We start from the raw sequence: 20,824 nt of genomic DNA, 5'->3' as shown, positions 1-20,824 counted from the left end.
ACCCTATCTCAGCTTTTGACGTGCCTTCCTCACTAAGCTTAATCGTTTCCAGCTTTGATTTAAAGTGAAAGGCATGTGACCCTTTCACTTGAGCACATAGAGGCCATTGTAGGGTTATTAATTGGCCTAATTTGAGTATCAAATTTGGAATAGGACGGATGGGAGGATCACTTCAGCCCAGGAGTTCAAGAATAGCCCTGGCAACACAGGGAGACCCTGTCTCTACAAAAAAATTAAAAATAGCCAGGCATGGTGGTGTGTGCCTATGGTTCAGTTACTCGGGAGGCTGAGGAAGGAGGATCGCTTGAGCCCAAGGAGGTTGAGGCTGCAGAGAGCTATGACTGCACCACTGCACTCCAGCCTGGGAGACAGTGCAAGGCCCTTTCCAAAAACAACAAAAGTAAACATTGTTTCAGCTAATGCTGTACATATACCAGAGTTTCCCCTTTCCCATGGTTTTGTTTTCCAAGGTTTCAGTTACCTGAGGTCAGTTGAGGTCCAAAAATGAGTATAGCTAAGACATTTTTTTTTCCAAGATGGAGTCCTGCTCTGTCATCAAGGCTGGAGTACAGTGGCGCAATCTCAGTCCACTGCAACCTCCACCTCCTGGGTTCAAGCAATTCTCCTGCCTCAGCCTCCCTAGCAGTTGGGATTACAGATGCCTGCCACCAAGCCCAGATTTTTTGTTGTTATTTTTAGTAGAGACGGGGTTTCACCATGTTGGCCAGGCTGGTCTCGAACTCCTGACCTTGTGATCTGCCCACTTCATCCTCCCAAAGAACTGGGATTACAGGTGGGGGTTTCACCATGTTGGCTAGGCTGGTCTCGAACTCCTGACCTCATGATCCATTTGCCTCGGCCTCCCCAAGTGCTGGGATTACAGGTGTGCACCACTGCACCAGGCTAGTTAAGATATCTTCAAAGACCACATTCACATAACCTTTTATTGTTATAATTGTTCTTTTTTAAATTGTTGCTAATCTTACTGCACCTAATTTATACATTTTATCACAGATATTTATTTATAGGAACACATCCCATCAACCAGCATGCCACTCGAGGTGCAGGGCCTACACTCTAGAGGACTCTGATTTAAGGATTCTGAATGGCAGAAGAGGGGCTGTTACCTCTCCGGCAGAGAGGGCTGAGGGCTTCTGCAGTGCCACCCTGCACATGCAGGTTCAGGCTCACAACGCCAGTCACATAACTAAGAAGTCCCTGTAGACGAAGCCTAGCCATCACTCAGGGACTTCAGCAGACAGGTGTGGGACAGGCCTTGTTTCTGAAATATGAGGTCATCACTCAGGGGCCCTACGAACCCGTCTCATAACTGCACTGACTTCCAGTTGTGGCTGTTAAGTTTAAGCCCCAAACTTGGTGGCTCAAAACACCACTCATCAGTCTGGGCACATTGGCTCATGCCTGTAATCCCAGCACTTCGGGAGGCCAAGGCGGGCAGATCACTTGAGGTCAGGAGTTCATGATCAGCCTGGTCAACATGGTGAAACTCCATCTCCACTAAAAATACAAAAATTAGCCAGGCATGATGGTACACACCTGTAATCCCAGCTATTTGGAAGGCTGAGGCAGAAGAATCACTTGAACCCGGGAGGCAGTGGGTGCAGTGGGCCAAGATCATGCCACTGCACTCCAAGCCTGGGCAACAGAGCAAGACTCCATCTCAAAAACAAACCACCACCACAGATGTATTTATTCTCTTACGGCTCTGGAAGTGAGAAATCTGAAATCAGTTTCTCTGGGCTAACATCAAGGTGTTGGCAGGCAGTTCCGGCTGGAGGCCGAGGGAGGCTCTGCTGCTATTGCCCTAGACAGCATCCCCTGGTTGCCTCTGCTTCTTGTCTTCTGGGCCTCTCCTCCTCTGACTCTGACGTCTCGTCTGTCCCTCTAATGAGGACTCCGTGATCTTATCAGACCCCCCTTGATAACCCAGGACCACCTCTTCATCTCAAACCCCTAATCCCATGTGCAAAGCCCCTTTGCCACAGAAGGTAACACACACTCGCAGGCTCTGGGGATCAGGACACGGACACTTTAGGGGCCATCCTTCAGCTGGCCACCATGACCAAGATGAAGGAGGCAACTGAACAGGCCAGCGTGGCCAGGGTGGAGGCAGGAGCCGGAGAAGAGCACTAGCCTCGCATCTGGTCGAGGCCAGGGGTCAGGGTGTGAGGCACAGTGTCATGTGCTGCAACGAACAGCACGTGAGGGAGTAGATCCTAAAATGGACTCAAGGTCATGGGCCGAGTGTGACTCACAGGGAGTAAGCCAAGGTCAAAGCAGACCTGGGGGCCTTGGCTTTAGCTAACACAGAGGTGAACCCTGGTCTGCCCAACCCATGGGCCACAGAATGAGCAGCGGCAGCAGCAGAGTTCCAACCACAGGAGACTGGTGGCAAGTGAGATTTATTTAAACACTGACATGTCAACAGGAACAGGAAGAGGAACATGTGCGACCACTGTAGTGATCGAGGCTCCTCAGCGTGTGGGATGAGACCCGCGGACGAGGCCCGCCCAGCGCGCAGGGAGCTCGCAGGTACCTCCAGGAGGGCGAGTGGCTTCCGCTTCTGGCTCGGCATAAGCCTTCAACAGATTAATACGTTATCTCCTTCAGCCCTGAGGGGAGACACACAGACACCATTAGGAGACCCTGGTGGCCAGGAGCAGAGGCCCCGAGAGGACCCCCAGTGACCGGCTCAGGGGCACCAGTCACACTGCTGACCACTGCAGCACCGCCCACCTGCTAACATAAAAGAGGTTTCGCAAGGACAAAAGGTTGGGCAAGACTGTGTTTATGGGTGGTTTTAAAAGGATTAAGAAAGCATTATAACAGTTTATGGACTGTCTGCAGTTAACGCCAAAAATCTACCCTTTATGTGCTGAACTTTGAGCAAAGGCAGAGATGGATCTTCCACACAGACAAGCACTGATGTCTCAAAGCAGCCAGGGGTCAGTGGGGACAAAAGAAATTCCCGACATTAAAATGCTCAATATATTGTTCCTTTGTTAGAACTAGAGTTCACTTAAAAGCATTACAAATAACCTACATTTCCAAAAATATGGAAAAATTAATTCAGCCATAGTGACACAATATAATATTATAAAGCCATTACAATTATGCTCATTGAGCATTTTTAATTGCCAGGGGGAAGTACTAAAAGTTATAATATTAAATTGAAAACACTTGAAATCAAAGTTGCATAAATATAAAAATTCAACTCATTATAAAAACAAACAAAACAATATTTAGAAATAGAGGGGAAGGGAAAAGTCGCAAGAGATCATCTCTGACTGACAGGCATACAGGTGGATTTTCTTTGTTATATTTTTTAGAAGCTTTCAACTTTCCTACAACGAAGTATTTTTTTTAATATAATTAAGAGAAGGATAATATAAAAATACGCCAATAGTGACTTTTTTTTTTTTTTTTCTGGAGACAGAGTCTTGCTCTGTTGCCCAGGCTGGAGGGCCCTGGCACAGTCTCAGTTCACTGCAACTTCTGCCTCCCAGGTTCAAGAGATTCTCCTGCCTCAGCCTCCCAAGTATCTGGGATGCGCCACCACATCCAGCTAATTTTTGTATTTTTAGTAGAGACGGGATTTCACCATGTTGGCCAGGCTGCTTTCGAACTCCTGACCTCAGGTGATCCGCCTGCCTTAGCCTCCCAAAGTGCTGGGATTACAGGTGTGAGCCATTGCGCTCAGTCCACCAATAAATGACTTTAAATCCAAAACAAACGTGAAGGCCGGGCACAGCGGCTCATGCCTGTAATCCCAGCACTTTGGGAGGCTGAGCCAGGCAGATCACTTTAGGTCAGGAGTTTGAGACCAGCCTGGCCAACATGGTGAAATCCCGTCTCTACTGAAAATACAAAAATGAGCTGGACATGGTGGTGGATACCTGTAACCCCAGCTACTCAGAAGGCTGAGGCAGGAGAATCACTTGAACCCAGGAGGCGAAGGCTGCAGTGAGACGAGATCATGCTACTGCACTCCAGCCTGGACAACAAGCAAGACTCCATCTCAAAACAAACAAACAAACAAAAAAACCAAAACCAAACCAAACAAATGTGAAAGGTCTGTGTGGGCTGAGCTGCATAGGTAGGCAAATCTGTGTGGAATGACAAGTCCAAAGGGGCTGATTATCAGTCTCAAGTCAACCTGGAATTTTTGCATAGGGGATGGGGGAGGTCCTTGCCTCTGTCAAGTTCTGTTTCGGATCAGCTGCCTGCTTGTGATTGCATGTCATGTGGATTACATCTGGGGGAAGCTTAAAAGGAAGCTATTCCACTGAAGGCCGGAACTGGGCCTCCATCGGTGGCCCAGTCGGTCTGGAGACCGACTAGACCACTAAAGTGGCCTCCATCGGTCTGGAGAGACACTCAAAGCCTAACCACTGGGGTAAGCAAGCCCAGCAGGGGGCAGCTGAAAAGGAGCTGGACCAGGACCAAGACCAAGGTAACAAGAAACAGAGATGGCTCCACACCTGCTCCCCGCGGCCCTACTCGGCCACAGACAGGGATGTGCACCTTAACGAGAAGAGGGAAAATTCAGCTGCTAGCTGCATGCGTTGGTGAGGGAGATGGAAGGATCTGTGCGTTTAACATCCAGTGAACCTGGTTGTAAGTGGATGGAAAAGACATGCCGGTTACTTTTCTGGAGATTTTTACTTTAAGCTCTCAAGCTCTTTTACCTTCCAGCTGCGGGAACTCCACAGTACATCTCTCAAGGGTTGTTTTGGGCTACACGGCTTAAACAGTTCTCCTGGTTTTTATGCTATAAACACACACAAGATATAACAGCAAATTCTCTGGATATGCTCACGGATACTTGTACATGATCCTCTAGTTCTTTCTGGGCCCAAAGTTCCAAATATATCTTTCAGTTTGGGAAGAAGAAAAGTTCCGGCCAGCCACAGTGGCTCATGTCTGTAATCCCAGCACTTTGGGAAGCTGAGGCAAGAGGACTGCTTGAGGCCAGGAATTATTTATTTATTTTTTACTTTTTGAGATGCAGTTTCGCTCTTCTTGCCCAGGCTGGAGTGCAATGGTGCAGTCTTGGCTCACTGCAACCTCTACCTCCCGGGTACAAGCGATTCTCCTGCCTCAGCCTCCTGAGTAGCTGGGATTACAGGCGCCTGGCACCACGCCTGGCTATTTCTTTTCTTTTTCCTTTTTTTTTTTTTTTTTTTTGTATTTTTAATAGAGACAGGGTTTCACCATGTTAGCTAGGCTGGTCTCGAACTCCTGACCTCAAGTGATCTGCCCGCCTCAGCCTCCCAGAGTGCTGGGATTACAGGCGTGAGACCCCGTGCCCAGCCTACTTGAGGCCAGGAATTCAAGACCGGCCTTAGAGAGACCTCTACAGAAAATCAGCCCAGCTCCTATAGTCCCAGCTACTCAGGAGGCAGGAGGATCACTTGAGCTCAGGAATTCGAGGCTGCAGTGAGCTATGACCGCACCACGGTACTCCAGCCTGGGTGACACAGCGAGACCCTGTCTCAAAACAAGACAGAAAGAAGAGAGAGAGAAAGAGGGAAAGAGGGAGGACAGAAAAAGAAGAGAGAAAGGGAAAGAAAAGGAAAAAGAAAAGTTCACTATTTCCAGGTCAAGGCAAGAAAAGTACAATCACGCACCGAGCTCATTTCCTCCTTTGGTTGCCCAGCACAGGCAGTAATGCCGCATCAGCTGCTCCAGCAGCTCCATTTCATCCAGAAATTCAAGTGATTCTATCCTGTGGGAAGAATTAAAATAGAACAATCCCAGGGTCTGCATTGAAAAGGAAGATCATGGCCCATAGTTATGGATATGAAAAAATGTTCATGATAGGTTAAGTGGAAAGAAGGCGGCTATAAAATAGTAATTATGATGTAATTTCTTTTCACTGAAAAGAAAAAAAGTCAAAACAAAGTCAAAACACAAATGACAAACTAGAAACATATATTTGCAATTCAAGTGGCAAACGGTTGAGTTCCTTATTATATAAAGAGCTGTTAAACTGCAGTAAGAAAAACTAGTGGTAACTGGAGGAGACGGGCACAGTAAATTGAAGCAGATTGATACTGTCAAAACAGGACACTATGCAGCCATTTTAAAAAATGGGGTAGGTCCATACGTATTAATAGGCAATAACCTCCACGACATATCATGGAATTTAAAAAGCAAGTTGTGTCATTTAAAAAGCAAGTAATGTGCACAGTACACCACTCTCCATGTAAAGAAAAAGTGAGACAAATTTGTCTGTATATATACAGACTTTTGGAAAACACAGAAGAAACCAGAAATGGTACTTGTCTCTTGAGAGAGAAGGTAGTAGACCAGCAGTGAGGAGGGTTGTTCTTACTCTATACTACTTTATTCTGGCTTTATAAAAAATTACATGCATGTGTGACTTTTCCAAAAAAGCCTTGTAAATGTAAACTTTTAAATATAACATACACAGGTTGGGTGAAGCGCCTCATGCCTGTAATCCCAGCACTTTGGGAGGCCATGGTGGGTGGATCTCCTGAGGTCAGAGTTCGAGACCAGCCTGGCCAACATGGTGAAACCCCATCTCTACCAAAAATACACAAATTAGCCTGGCGTGGTGGTGCCCACCTGTAGTCACAGCTATTGGGGGGCTGAGGCAGGAGAATTGCTTGAACTGGGAGGCGGAGCTTGCAGTGAGCAGAGATCGCGCCACTGTACTCCAGCCTGGTAACAGAGCGAGACTCAGTCTCAAAAAATAAATAAATAAATAAAATACATAAATAAATATACACACAGAGAGAGAAATATGCACAAACACATGGAAACAGCTTTTTAAAAAAGTTTCTGTTTGCTAGGAGCAGTGGCTTACGCCTCTATTGCCAGAGCTTTGGGAGGCCAAGATGGGAGAATCACTTGAGGCCCGGAGTTTGAGACCAGCCTAGGCAATATAGCAAGACTCCATCTCTATCAAAAAAAAAAAAAAGTTTATGTCAAAATATGTACACACTATGGAGGAAAAGTCAGGCATTTTCAAAAAGTACACAGAATAAAATAAAAAAAAAGAAACAGGATCCAAATTCCTACTATTCACAATAGTCACTGCTAACATCGAGTCCTGCCAGTTGCCCAGGCCTTGTCTGTTATATGTGTGCACGTATGCACAGGTGTGAACACATGTGCATGTCTGTGCATGTTTCTGTATTTGTGATTTCATTCCCGTCTTGGTATGCAGGCCTCAGGACCACATCTGAAGTAAGAATGACTACACATTAAGTAATGTGGTTGCTTCCTAAGTCATTCTACCAGACATCCAAAGCAGATCTGATACCAAGTTCTAGAAAAATCCATCACCATACTGAAGGCTCCAAGATGGTTATTACCAAGTACAGCTATCAGGAGACACTACTAATTATTAAGCTGTTCACTAGAATGAGTGCTCCCAAGGGCAGGAATGTCTTTTGTCCTATTTTGATCATTGCTGTAACCCTGGTGCTTAGAAAAGTGCCGGGTACACAGCAGACACTCAGAATTTGTTCAATGAATAGCCTCGCCTTAGACTTCCTATTATACTCCACAGTTTCTGGCAAAAGCAGATACAAACTACGTGGCATTCACAGAGCTGGGCAGGCTGTTCGGCCTGGCATAGACAGACAAAGGCCTTCCAATCTCCTTACCACCAACCCTGCGAGGGTTACACGTTGCTGTCTACAGAAGTCCTGGAAACATGAGACAAATGACTTCCTGGAGGCAAGAGTTTCCTTGTGGTTGATGCTAGTCACAGGCTCCTTTCTGGGCATCTAGAAGCAGTCCCAGAGCAACCCCATGTCAGGGATGTTCAGAACAGTCGTCTTGACATACAGCAAATGAAAACCAACCTGTGGAGAAGGATGCTTCCGGAAGAATCCAGGAAGCACTGACCTGGTCACGTGGAGACGGCACTTTCTCAAACCCTCCAGGCTTTCATGGCCAATTATTCATGTACATATTTGGGAAAACCAGTGATATGTCTAAATGTTAATAAGTTATATGGAAAAGCAAAGCCAAAAATTCTTCTCATGATCTTGTAAGAGACCAAAGGCTATTGATCTTCGATCTCCAAAGGCAAGAAGAAAGCACGAAGCAGGAAGCACAGAGTGATTACAAAAAAAAGAGCTGAAGTGCGCACTAGGGCTGTACATAGATGCACGACAGTGATGTTCTCTCCAGTGTTGTTTATAACAGGGAAATGAAAACAAGATGAATAAACAAGACACTGCAACTAAATGCCCAGCTACAGACATTTTTAATTATTTAAAAATTATTATCAATATACTATATCCACATATCAATACAAATACTATGTACCCTATTTTTTTTTTTTTTTTTCGAGACAGAGTTTCGCTCTTGATGCCCAGGCTGGAGTGCAATGGCATGACCTCGGCTCACTGCAACCTCTGCCTCCCAGGTTCAAGCAATTCTCTTGCCTCAGCCTCCCAAGTAGCTGGGATTACAGGCACCCGCCACCACGCCCGGCTAATTTTTGTATTTTTAGTAGAGACGGGGTTTCACCATGTTGGCCAGGCTGGTCTCAAACTCCTAACTTCAGGTGATCCACCTGCCTTGGGCTCCCAAAGTGCTGGGATTACAGGCGTGAGCCACCACGCATGGCCCTATGTACCCTTAAATGGGACATGGCAACCCTCAATATTTTGATATGTAAAGGCACATACAATCTATTGTTTTCAAAAAGGATGGTGGTTTACAGACCAGTATGTATAATATGAATCCACGGATTAAAAAAATAGAAATCTATGTATTAATAAATATTTATCTATCTATCTAGGAAAAGAATATTCCCCAATATGTTAAGAACTGCTACCTCCCAAGTGTGACTACAGAGGGGACAACTACTTTATACTTCATGCACTTTATAATGCTTGAGGAACTTTTCAGGACCACAAGCATAGATTTCCTTTATCATGGGGAGAAAAGTCCATTTAAAAACCCACCAGCCCCTTATACGTCCTTGAGCAACGTCGTTTTCTTCCCTCTCCAAAGTTATGTGAAATTTCCACTGCCAAGGTTGCTCTGGGAGTTTTCCAGGTGTAACTGCTTGTTTCTACTAAAATAATCAGTTTGGGCATAAGCCCTATCTCAGCTAATAGCTAATGAGTTACTTTCAAGCTGCTATCAGTGTTTACTTGTTTCAAAATAGGTCTAATTAGGGTCTTTTTTTTTTTTTTTTTTTGAGACAGAGTCTCACTCTGTCGCCCGGGCTGGAGTGCAGTGGCGGGATCTCAGCTCACTGCAAGCTCCGCCTCCCGGGTTTACGCCGTTCTCCTGCCTCAGCCTCCCGAGTAGCTGGGACTACAGGTGCCCGCCACCTCGCCCGGCTAGTTTTTTGTATTTTTTAGTAGAGACGAGATTTCACCATGTTAGCCAGGATGGTCTCGATCTCCTGACCTCGTGATCCACCCGTCTCGGCCTCCCAAAGTGCTGGGATTACAGGCTTGAGTCACCGCGCTCAGCCGGTCTTTTTTTTTTTTTGAGAAGCAGTCTTGCTCTGTCACCCAGGCTGGATACTGTGGCGCAACCTCAGGTCACTGCAACCTCCGCCTCCTGGATTCAAGTAACTCTTCTGCCTCGGCCTCCTTAGTAGCTGGGATTACAGGCCTGTGCCACCACACCCGGCTAACTTTTGCATTTTTATTTATTTTATTTTTTGGAGACAGAGTTTTGCTCTTTCACCCAGGCTGGAGTGAAGTGGCATGATCTTAGCTCACTGCAACCTCCGCCCCCCCTCCCCCGGGGTTCAAGCGATTCTCCTGCCTCAGCCTCCTGAGTAGCTGGAATTACAAATGTGTGCCACCCCGCCTGGGCTAATTTTTGTATTTTTAGTAGAGACAGGGTTTCACTATGTTGGCCAGGCTGGTCTCGAACTCCTGACCTCAAGTGATCAGCACACCTATGCCTCCCAAAGTGCTGGGATTACAAGTGTGAGTCACTGTGCCTGGCCTTGTTTTTTTTTTAAATGAAATCTCCACATATTGTTCTGTTTTTCTGCATTAAAGAATAGAGGCAATCATGCCTTCAGTTCACAATGAATGCCCATCAAGCTGACGCTCACCAACCCCATACCTGCTCACTTCAGCTCGAGGTAACCTGTTGTACAACTCCATCATGTCCACGGCCGATGCTGTTTCCCACCCATTCGACAGGAGCCGTTCTTTCTAAAATGTGCAACGAAGAGAAATGGAGAACTAGAGAACTACCAGGCACCGGCTTACAAATCTGAGACACTATTTTGTTTTAAAGAGACAAGGTCTCACTCTGTTGCCCAGGCTGAAGTGCAGCGGTGTGATCACAGCTCACTGCAGCCGTGACCTACTAGGCTCAAGCGATTCCTCCCCCTTCAGCTGCCCAAGGTGCTGGGATCAGAGGTGTGAGCCAGTGTGCCTGACACTGAGACGCTCTTAAGCACACCAGACCTCCTCTGAGCTGACTCCTTTCTCAAAAGCATATCCTAGACCCTAATATCTTCTTTTTACTTTCCGACTTTCCATATTGAACAAGCATTGTTATAATGGGGGGAAATTCACTAAAGTACTTCCAAAGAGAACTAAAGGAAGAACTTTTCTATGAGCGACAGTTTTTTAAAGCATTCTAATGGTTATGTGACAAAAGACATGTAAAAATGAACCTATTTATTAATTTACGTATTTATTTTGAGACAGAGGCTCACCCTGTTGCCCAGGCTGGAGTGCAGTAGCTTGATTTCGGCTCACTGCAACCTCCATCTCCCAGATTCAAGCAAATCTCCTGCCTCAGCCTCCTGAGTAGCTGGGATTACAGGCGTGTGCCACTACACCCAGCTAATTTTTGTATTTTTAGTAGAGACGGGGTTTCACCATATTGGCCAGGCTGGTCTCAAAACTCCTGAACTCAGGTGATCTGCCTGCCTCAGTATCCCAAAGTGCTGGGATTATAGGCGTGAGCCACCGCACCCGCCCAAAAAAATGAACCTATCTATATGGGGGCAGGGGTGGGAGTTGTTTTGAGAAAAAAATAAATGACTTTTTTAAAGGAAGGGGGCATTCCGATAGAGTCAAAGAGGTTTAAGGGACATATCAATCATCTACAAAGTGTGGACAATGTTTAAATCCTGATTCAAACACATCAACTGTGAAAAAAAGGTTTTTTTAAACAACTGGGGAGACTGAACATGAACTGGGCATTAAATGCTATGAAGGAGTTGTCAGCTTGTGAGGTATGATCTGTGAAATGGTATCATCATCATCCTGGGAGAAGCAAGTCCTTATTGGTAGGTGATTCACATGCGTATTTAGGGGTGAAATCATGTGCTGTCTGGGATTTGCCTGAAAATATTCCAACATCAACAAAAAAATTGTGGGAGAATACAGAAAATAATACTGATAAAACAAGTAATACTGAAGTTAGGTGACGGGACGTGTGTTTTTATTTTACCGTTCCCTCTACCTTTATGTTTGTTTGAAAATTTGCATAATATAAAGTCAAAATAATAGGGTGTAGGAAATGTAAATGTGTGTTTTCTACACCAAGATGGCAAAGCAGGACTCGGTCTTCCCAGTATCATGAACTAGCAGCCCACATGGAGGCTCAGCAGCCTATGGTGGCAGGCACTGAACAGGGCTTCTCCACGATCATATCTGCAAAGAAAGACCTTTATATATCTTGGCTGACTAAGGGTCCAAATGGATGTCCCAGTTCCTGCTCTCTGACCTGTGACTCTAATGACTTGCAGGTCTCCACTCCCGCCAGGTCACACTGGCGTCTCCGCAGGTTTTCAATCATGATCTGCCCAAACCGATCACCCATGTTCACCTAGGAGGGAAAGAGAAGGTAAGATATTACTCTAAGCGTTTGTTAAATATGCAAAATAAAACATCATCATCCTATGTTTAAGCAGCAGAGGCCGACGCTTGATGATGCACACCCAGCGTATGAAAAGGACTGAGGGGCAGGCACCAGCACAGTGCTGGCGGGAGCATAAACTTGGGTAGCCCTGGAAGGGCAACTGGGCAGGATACACCCATTTTAAATGCTCAATCTGGCCGAGCGAAGTGGCTCACGCCTGTAATCCCAGCACTTTGGGAGGCAAGGAGGGCGGATCACGAGGTCAGGAGATCGAGACCATCCTGGCTAACACAGTGAAACCCCATCTCTACTAAAAATACAAAAAATTAGCTGGGCATGGTGGCGGGTGCCTGTAATCCCAGCTACTCGGGAGGCTGAGGCAGGAGAATGGCGTGAACCCGGGAGGCGGAGCTTGCAGTGAGCCGAGATTGTGCCACTGCACTCCAGCCTGGGCGACAGAGCCAGACTCTGTCTCAAAAAAATAAAAAAATAAAAAATAAATAAAAAATAAATGCTCAACCTGTGATGCACCAATTCCACCGAAAGCAATTTACCCTACAGATACACTCACAAGTGTATGCTAAGATGCAAGAATGTTTATCACAGCATTAGGTAAAATAGGAAGAATCTGGAAATAACTCCTGGCATGTCTGTATAATGAAATCATATATAGCCATGAAAACAAGAGAAGGAAGACAGATACAGAAATGAAATGACCTCTAGGGTAAACTCTTGAAAAGTGAAGTAGAGAGGAATATGGGTAGTATACGCCTATCTGTCTTCAAGGAAAAAAAGAATCTCTATGTACATAGAAAAATTCTGGAATGTGGCAGCCTTGCTTTCCAGATTAGAGGACCAAGGTCTGGGGCAGGAGAGAGATTTACTTTTCCTTGTCTACCCTGTTGTATTTTTAATTTTTGTACTCTGCATGTGGTATTACTTTTCTAATTACAAAAACTGATCTAAAAAACCCAAAATTATATGTGAAAAATGCCAGGAAACAATATTAGTGTATACCATTGTAGTATATACACTATTGCTTTTTCAAAAATTCACCACTTTCAGCCAGGCATGGTGGCCATGCCTGTAATCTCAGCACTTTGGGAGGCTGAGGCGGGCAGATCATTTGAGGTCAGGAGTTCAACACCAGCCTGGCCAACATGGTGAAACACCATCCCTACTAAAAATACAAAAAATCAGCTGGACGCAGTGGCACGTGCCTGTAATCCCAGCTACTCAGGAGGTTGAGACAGGAGAATCACTGGTACCTAGGAGGCGGAGGTTGCAGTGAGCCGAGATTGTGCAACTGCACTCCAGCCTGGACGACAGAGAGACTCTTGTCTCAAAAAAAAAAAAAAAAAAAAAAAAAAAAAAAGGATGGGTGTGGTGGCTCATACCTGTAATCCCATTACTTTGGGAGGCTGAAGCAGGCGGATCACTTGAGGTCAGGAGTTCGAGACCAGCCTGACCAACCTGGTGAAACCCGTCTCTACTGATAAAGCAAAAATTAGCTGGGTGTGGTGGCAGGCAACTGTAATCTCAGCTACTAGGGAGGCTGAGGCAGGAGAATCGCTTGAACCCGCGAGTCGGAGGTTGCAGTGAGCCAAGATCACACCACTGCATTCCAGGCTGGGCAACAAGAGCGAAACTCCATCTCAGCGGGGGAAAATCCACTTAACAATATGAGAAATGATTTTCGGAGTGCACACGACAGCACTGCCAGACAAGAACCAACACTATTTTGGTGGAGAGAAAGGAATGTGGCACTAATGATCACATGGCACTTCTTTATTCCAGATAGAAAGTGTTTGTCAGCACATACTCTGTTGTTTTATTGCCTGGGTTTGAATCTTTGCTTGACATTTAAGAGCTTTGAGGCTGTGTGTAAACTACATAACTCTGTGCCTTAGTCTCCCCTTACCTATAAAATTAGAATAGTACTAGTATCTACTTGTGGCCACTTGTGATAATTACATAAATTAAAAGGCTAGGTGCAGTGGCTCACACCTGTAATCCCAGCACTTCGGGAGGCCGAGGTGGGCAGATCACTTGAGGTCAAGAGTTCAAAGGCAGCCTGGCCAACATGGTGAAACCCCGTCTCTACGAAAAATACAAAATTAGCTGGGAATGGTGGCACACACCTGTAATCCCAGTTACTCAGGAGGCTGAGGCAGGACAATCACTTGAACCTGGGAGGTGGAGGTTGCAATGAGCCAAGATACTGCCACTGCCCTCCAGCCTGGGTGACAGGGTGAGATTCCATCTCAAAAAATAAATAAGTTAATCTATGTAAAACTCATAGAATAGTCCCTGCTATATAGTAAGCAAAATCTAAGAATTTGCTACCACTGCTTTAGAATTATTATTGAAATTATTATCATCCATGTAGTTTTGTCATCTTAAACTACTAATTAGAAAACAAGCTAAGCATGGTGGCTGATGCCTGTAGTCCCAGGGCTTCGGGAAACTGGGGTAGGAGAACTGCTTGAAGCCAGAAGTTTGAAACCAGCCTGGACAACACAGCAAGACTCCATCTCTACCAAAAAAAAAAAAGAAAAAATTAACCGAGAATGGTGGTGTGCACCTACAGTCCTAACTAATGGGGAGACCAAGGTTGGGGGATCACTTGAGCCTGGGAGCTCAAGGCTGCAGTGAACTATGATGGCACCACTGCACTCCAGCCTGGGCGACAGAACAAGACCCTATTTCTAAAAAAAAAAAAAAAAAAAAAAAAAAAAAGGAAAAGCAAACAATGTAAGCCATGTGAGCAATTAATACATGGTTGTGAGGGTGCTGATCATTTTGTGTTTGTTAGGAAATTACTGAATTAACTTAAATGTTCATTATGCACCAGGTGAGGGTGGCGGGTGGGAGCAGAACCGGTTGAGGGACAGCTATGGACAACATTTTGAAAACTGGCACATTCCCAGGCTTGCTCCAAAGTGACAAGATCTCTGGTCAGAATTCACTGAATCCATCATCTCTCATATGATGTTGAATAAACACCTGTTCAACAAAAGAATACACAAACTAAGGAAAGTAAAAGTAGTGGCACAAATCTGAAACATGTGGAGTATGGACAGTGGAATTTGTTTCCCCAGTGTGGTTATCCTGAAAGCAAAGATAGGTCCCCAGGATTTGTTCACATGAAAAGAAAAGACCAGTGAGGCCACCTTCCATTACATCCATCCATCAGGATGGAAGACAGAGTCTGAGGAGCGCTCCCAATTAAAGAGAGGGAAGGATGCAAAATTAACCAATCAAGAACCATCTACACAGGAACCTGGGCAGGAAGGGACCTGGGAAGGAGGTTGAGAGATCAAGGGCTAGCAAAGCCCTAGATCTGTCCATAATTACATGACACTGGGTAAGTCCCCTTATTGATCTTATGTGTGATAAAATAAAAAAGAAAAGGAGATTTAAAAAATAAAACTGACCAACTCGGGCAACATGGCAAAACCCTGTCTCTACAAAAAAAATTTAAAAATTAGCTGGGCGTGGTGTGTGCACCTGTGATCCCAGCTACTTGGGAGGATGACCTGGCAGGATCATCTGAGCCCCAGGTCGGGGCTGCAGTGAGCCATGATCCCCACCACTGCACTCCAGCCTGGGTGATACAGTGAGACCCTACCTCAAACAAACAAATAAATAAAAAGCAATACACAATAAAAATAGTGAGCATGTATCAGTGCTTATCATGCGATAAGCCACTGACCAGCATCTCAGGAATCCCCTTAATAATATGGAGAGCGGGTATTATTATTATTATTATTATTTTTTTTTTTTTTTTTTTTTTGAGATAGAGTCTCACTCTGTCACCCAGGCTGGAGTACAATGGTACAGTCTCAGCTAACTGCAACCTCTGCCTCCCCGGTTCAAGCAATTCTCCTGCCTCAGCCTCCCAAGTAGCTGGGATTACAGGCATCTGCCACCATGCCTGGCTAATTTTTGTATTTTTAGTAGAGACAGGGTTTCACCATGTTGGCCAAGCTGGTCTTGAACTCCTGACCTCAGGTGATCTGCCCACATCGGCCTCCCCCAAGTGCTGGGATCACAGGCGTGAGCCACCGTGCCCAGCCAGGAGTGGGTATTATTTCTTTAAAAACAAAGAACTGGGGCTCAGAGACAGCAAAAAATAGCTGATGCTTACTTACAGCTGGGCAACACTGTCAGTGCTTTTGGATACATTAACTCATTTACATCTCACAACAATGCTATGAAGTAGGGACTATTATTTTTAGATGAAGAAACAGGCACAGACGGACAGCAGGGCATGGTGGCTCATGCCTGTAATCCCAGCACTTTGGGTGGCTGAGGCAGGCAGATCACCTGAGGTCATGAGTTTGAGACCAGCCTGGCCAAGATGGTGAAACCCCATCTCTACTAAAAACACAAAATTAGCCGGATGTGATGGTGCACACCTGTAATCCCAGCTACTTGGAAGGCTGAAGCAGGAAAATGGCTTGAAGCTGGGAGGCGGAGGTTGCAGAGAGCCGAAATTGCACCACTGCACTCCAGCCTGGGCAATAAGAGTAAAACTCTGGCAAAGAAAAGAAAGAAAAGGAAAGGAAAGGGAAAGGGAAAGGAAAAGAAAAGAAAAAAAAAGAAACAGGCACAGAGGGGTTATGTAACTTGCCCAGGTCACACAGGAGGAATGCCCACCTCTGGAGCATGGACCTTAGGCAGCTGTGCTGCCTAAGGTCACATAGCGGAGAGCACAAGCCAGGGCCAGGATTCAACCCAAGCTGGGCTATTCCAAAGCTCTAAAACAGAACTTTTTCTGCCATAAATCAGAAGAAGTAAACAGGCAGCTGGTAAATCATACACGGTAATCTTAGAAACTAGAATATTTTACATTAAAATCCCACATTTCCAACTTCTTTCAAAAATCAGGAGTTCTGGCAGCTCTAGGCTCACATGCTGTAAATGGACAGTGGCCACTCCCATGAGGTGGGACATTGGTGCTCCAGTTCACCACAGTCCCCAAACCCTATACTACTACACCTGGCTGACTTCCTCCACTGGTACCACCTGCCTGTCCCTGACAGTATCTGAGTTGCTACCCCAAAATGCTGGTAGCCAAAATCCCCTTCCTCATGTTCTCTGACTCCACAGTACATGTAATGATAAAAATAAGAACTTGAAAGACTTTTGTAAAGGCTAAGACAGAAGTTCCAATAACTCTAGCTAAAAGTCTGCAGGAGGTCAAGAGGTCAGGAGTACTAAGATTGCTGGTTGACGAATAAAGGAGATACGTGAGAGGCTGGAGGAAGAAGGAAAAGGATGAGGGAAGTTATCCGAAGGGTGCTGGGAGAGCGAAGCCACCACAGGGGTCCTGTACAGAATCCAATTCTCCTGTGCTTCCTTTTACCTGTTCGTAGTTTATGAACATGGCTGCCTCAAAACTGTTGGCTGCCCACTTCAGGAGGTTTGCGGACTGCTCTGGAGTCATGTAAACCAGCACACATTCAGCTATCAGGAGTGTTGGCAATCTTAAGAAAAGAAAAAAAGGCACATAAATTTGTTATCATCAAGTCAGGACCCTCTAATGGCACTGCAGTGCTGGTGGGGCAGTCCATGCCCCAGGGAAATCAGAAGGCCTGAGCGAGCACAGCCCCAGTCAGGGCAGAAATACATGGGGAATAGCATCACAATCCGAGTTTTCTACTGTGAACAGGTGAGCAGTGAGCAATGATTTGTGTGGCAATGAAAACATGTTAAGTGTGTGTGCTGGACTGTAAAAACGGCTACAAGTTCTCCCTTGCTGTGTACTCACACCATGCCAACATAACACTGCGGCTTCTCCCATTTGAGAGGTGTTAATTCTTCTACCCCTGGAATCTAGGCTGGTCATGAAGCTTTTGCTTTGGTCAACAGGACAGTAGCAAACATGATGCAAGCAGAAGTTTTAAAGTCACTTGCACATTGGTGCTTGCTCTCTTGCTGCACTTGGAAACCTGAAGGAACCCAAGCTAGCCTGCTATAGGAGGAGAAGGAACCATCTGAAGGAACCCAAGCCAGCCTGCTATAGGAGGAGGAGATCTGTGGAATAGAAGGAGGCCTCCCAACTGACAGCCAGCCAGACCCTAGCTGGGCCTGCCCACTATCCACATGATTGAACTCCAGGATATCAGCTAAACCCGACCCCAATCAGAACCATCCGGCTAAGCCCTGTCCAAACTGCAGAAGAACCTCCAGCTAAGTAAGGCCAACCCAAACTGCAGAAGAACATCCAGCTAAGCCAAGCCCAAACGGCAGAACATCCAGCTAAGCCCAACAAGAAACTGGTTGAAAAGAACATGGTATGCCCTACCTAATGGACTACTATGCAGCTCATAAGTATCATGTTTCAGGGACTGTGTTTATTGATACAAAAGCTATCCATGGTCCCCAGATTCAAGTGGCCTATCAGATGCTTCCCTGCACTTCTTCAAAGCGGATATCCCAGGGAGTAACTAAACAGTCAAATGTCATTAGCTGTTTAATGTCTCTTTACACACAACAATGTGTAAGCTGTTTTGTTCATGGCTCTATAGTGGGTACCGGTACCTCACAGAATCTTGATTATTTGCTAAATGAGTGAATAAACTAACAAACAAATGATTATATGTGTACATATAGACACATATATTCGATTTTTTTTTTTTTTTTTTTTTGAGACAGAGTCTCATTCTGTGACCAGGCTGGAGTGCAATGGCGCAATCTCAGCTCACTGTAACTTCTGTCTCCTGAGTTCAAGCAATTCCCCTGCCTCAGCCTCCAAAGTAGCTGGGACTACAGGTACACACCACCACACCCAGCTAATTTTTGTGTTTTTAGTAGAGACGATGTTTCTCCATGTTGGCCAGGATGGTCTCAATCTCTCGACCTCGTGATCTGCCTGTCTCAGCCTCCCAAAGTGCTGGAATTACAGGCATGAGCCACCGCGCCCAGCCGATTCTTTTAAAAGTTCCAAAACTGGCTGGGTGCAATGGCACATGCCTATGATTCCAACACTTTGGGAGGCCAAGGCAGGCAGATTGTTTGGGCTCAGGAGTTCAAAGCAAGCCTGGGCAATATGGTGAAACCTTGTCTCTACAAAAATTAACTGGGTGTGGTGGTGCATGCCTGTGGTCCCAGCTACTCAGGAAGCTGAGGTGGGAGGATCACTTGAGCCTGGGAGATTCACGCTGCAGTAAGCACAGATCATGCCACTGCACTCCAGCCTGGGTGACAGAGTAAGACCCTGTCTCCAAACAAACAAAAAGTTCCAAAATTATACACATAGCATAATCACATTTTAAAGAAAAACATATATTTACAAATTTTGGGATAAAATTTATTAAGGTGGTTATCTCTAAGTATTGGGATTAGGAATTATTTTTATCTTCTCTTTGAGGAACCATCGAAATCATCAGCAACAAAACTACAGAAATGAAGAGCATTCCTCAGAGACTTCTTTGACAGTTATCAACATTCTCAACTCCTAACACTTACAGGTGGATTCTATTAGTACTCACATTTTCACTTTTTTTTTTTTTTTTTTTTGAGATGGAGTCTTGCTCTGTTGTCTAGGCTGCAGTGCGATGTCATGATCTTGGCTCACTGCAATCTCCACCTCCTGGGTTCAAATGATTCTCCTGCCTCAGCCTCCTGAGTAGCTGGGGTCCAGGCGCCCACCAACACACCCAGCTAATTTTTTTTTTTTGAGACGGAGTCTCGCTCTGTCGCCCAGGCTGGAGTGCAGTGGCCGGATCTCAGCTCACTGCAAGCTCCGCCTCCCGGGTTCACGCCATTCTCCTGCCTCAGCCTCCTGAGTAGCTGGGACTACAGGCGCCCGCCACCTCGCCCAGCTAGTTTTTTGTATTTTTTAGTAGAGACAGGGTTTCACCGTGTTAGCCAGGATGGTCTTGATCTCCTGACCTTGTGATCCACCCGTCTCGGCCTCCCAAAGTGCTGGGATTACAGGCTTGAGCCACCGCGCCCGGCCAATTTTTTGTATTTTTAGTAGAGATGGGGCTTCAATATGCTGGCCAGGCTGGTCTCGAACTCCTGACCTCAGGGGATCTGCCCACCTCGGCCTCCCAAAGTGCTGGGATTACAGGCATGAGACACCACGCCCAGCCTATCGTTCACATTTTTCAGAAGAGGAAACAGATGCAGAGATGTGAAGTTATCCAAGGTCATGGTCTAGTGCATGTTCCTGTCAGGATTCAAACCTGTGCAGCTGGACTCAGTTCCTAGACTCATGAACTACAAGGAACATTCTCCTTATGCATATATGCAAGATCTTCTCAAAGGGACACCCACGAAAGTGGAACTGCTATATCCTATGGCACACATACTTACAACGTTACTCGATACTTTCAGATTGCTCCTCACTATGGTTGCACCAAGTTCACTTCCAGCAGTGGTGTATCATTCCCTATCCCCCACATCCTTGCCAACACTTGATATTGTCAGCTGTCACATTTTTGCCAACTTGGTGAGAGTAAAATAGAATTTCATCTGATTATCACTGATGCCCAATACCTGTTTCATATGATATTCAGTTTCTTCTTTGAACTGCCTGGTAATCTATCCTTTGCCCATTTTTCTATGAGGCTTTTAATAGTAGTTGTTCTTTATATATTCTGGACGCCAATCTTTTCTTTATATGTTACAAACATGTTTCTATCCACACAATTATCTTCTCTCAAACTTTTATATGAAATAAGGCACCAGTATTTTTACAAAGTAACACAAGTGATTCTGACATAGAAACAGACTTGAAGAACAGTATTGCTTTAAAAATTTCAGAAAACTAGGCCAGGCGTGATGGCTTACAACTGTAATCTCAACACTTTGGGAGGCCAAGGCAGGCGGATCACCTGACGTTGGGAGTTTGAGACCAGACTGACTACATGGAAAAACCCCATCTCTACTAAAAATACAAACTTAACCAGGTATGGTGGCGCATGCCTGTAATCCCAGCTACTCGGGAGGC

General features: G+C 45.6%; 1 protein-coding gene across 2 annotated transcripts in view; it reads right to left on the bottom strand.

Annotated features, from left to right (window-relative positions):
- Window positions 1–2,405: 2,405 nt before the first annotated feature.
- The window catches only part of LCMT1 (leucine carboxyl methyltransferase 1), a 73,069-nt gene continuing 54,650 nt past the window's right edge, over window positions 2,406–20,824 (bottom strand). For both annotated transcript variants that reach the window (XM_023192915.2, XM_023192914.2), the window contains 5 exons: window positions 17,231–17,351; window positions 11,725–11,826; window positions 10,102–10,193; window positions 5,652–5,749; window positions 2,406–2,633 (listed from right to left, as the gene is read on the bottom strand). In XM_023192915.2, coding sequence (XP_023048683.1) covers window positions 2,611–2,633; window positions 5,652–5,749; window positions 10,102–10,193; window positions 11,725–11,826; window positions 17,231–17,351 — 436 coding nt within the window. In that variant the 3' untranslated portion in view covers window positions 2,406–2,610. The remainder of the gene's footprint in view (window positions 2,634–5,651; window positions 5,750–10,101; window positions 10,194–11,724; window positions 11,827–17,230; window positions 17,352–20,824) is intronic.

This window comes from Piliocolobus tephrosceles, chromosome 17 (genome assembly GCF_002776525.5).
Source record: "Piliocolobus tephrosceles isolate RC106 chromosome 17, ASM277652v3, whole genome shotgun sequence".
Classification (NCBI taxonomy): Eukaryota; Metazoa; Chordata; class Mammalia; order Primates; family Cercopithecidae; genus Piliocolobus; species Piliocolobus tephrosceles.
This window is presented reverse-complemented; position numbering and strand designations above follow the sequence as displayed.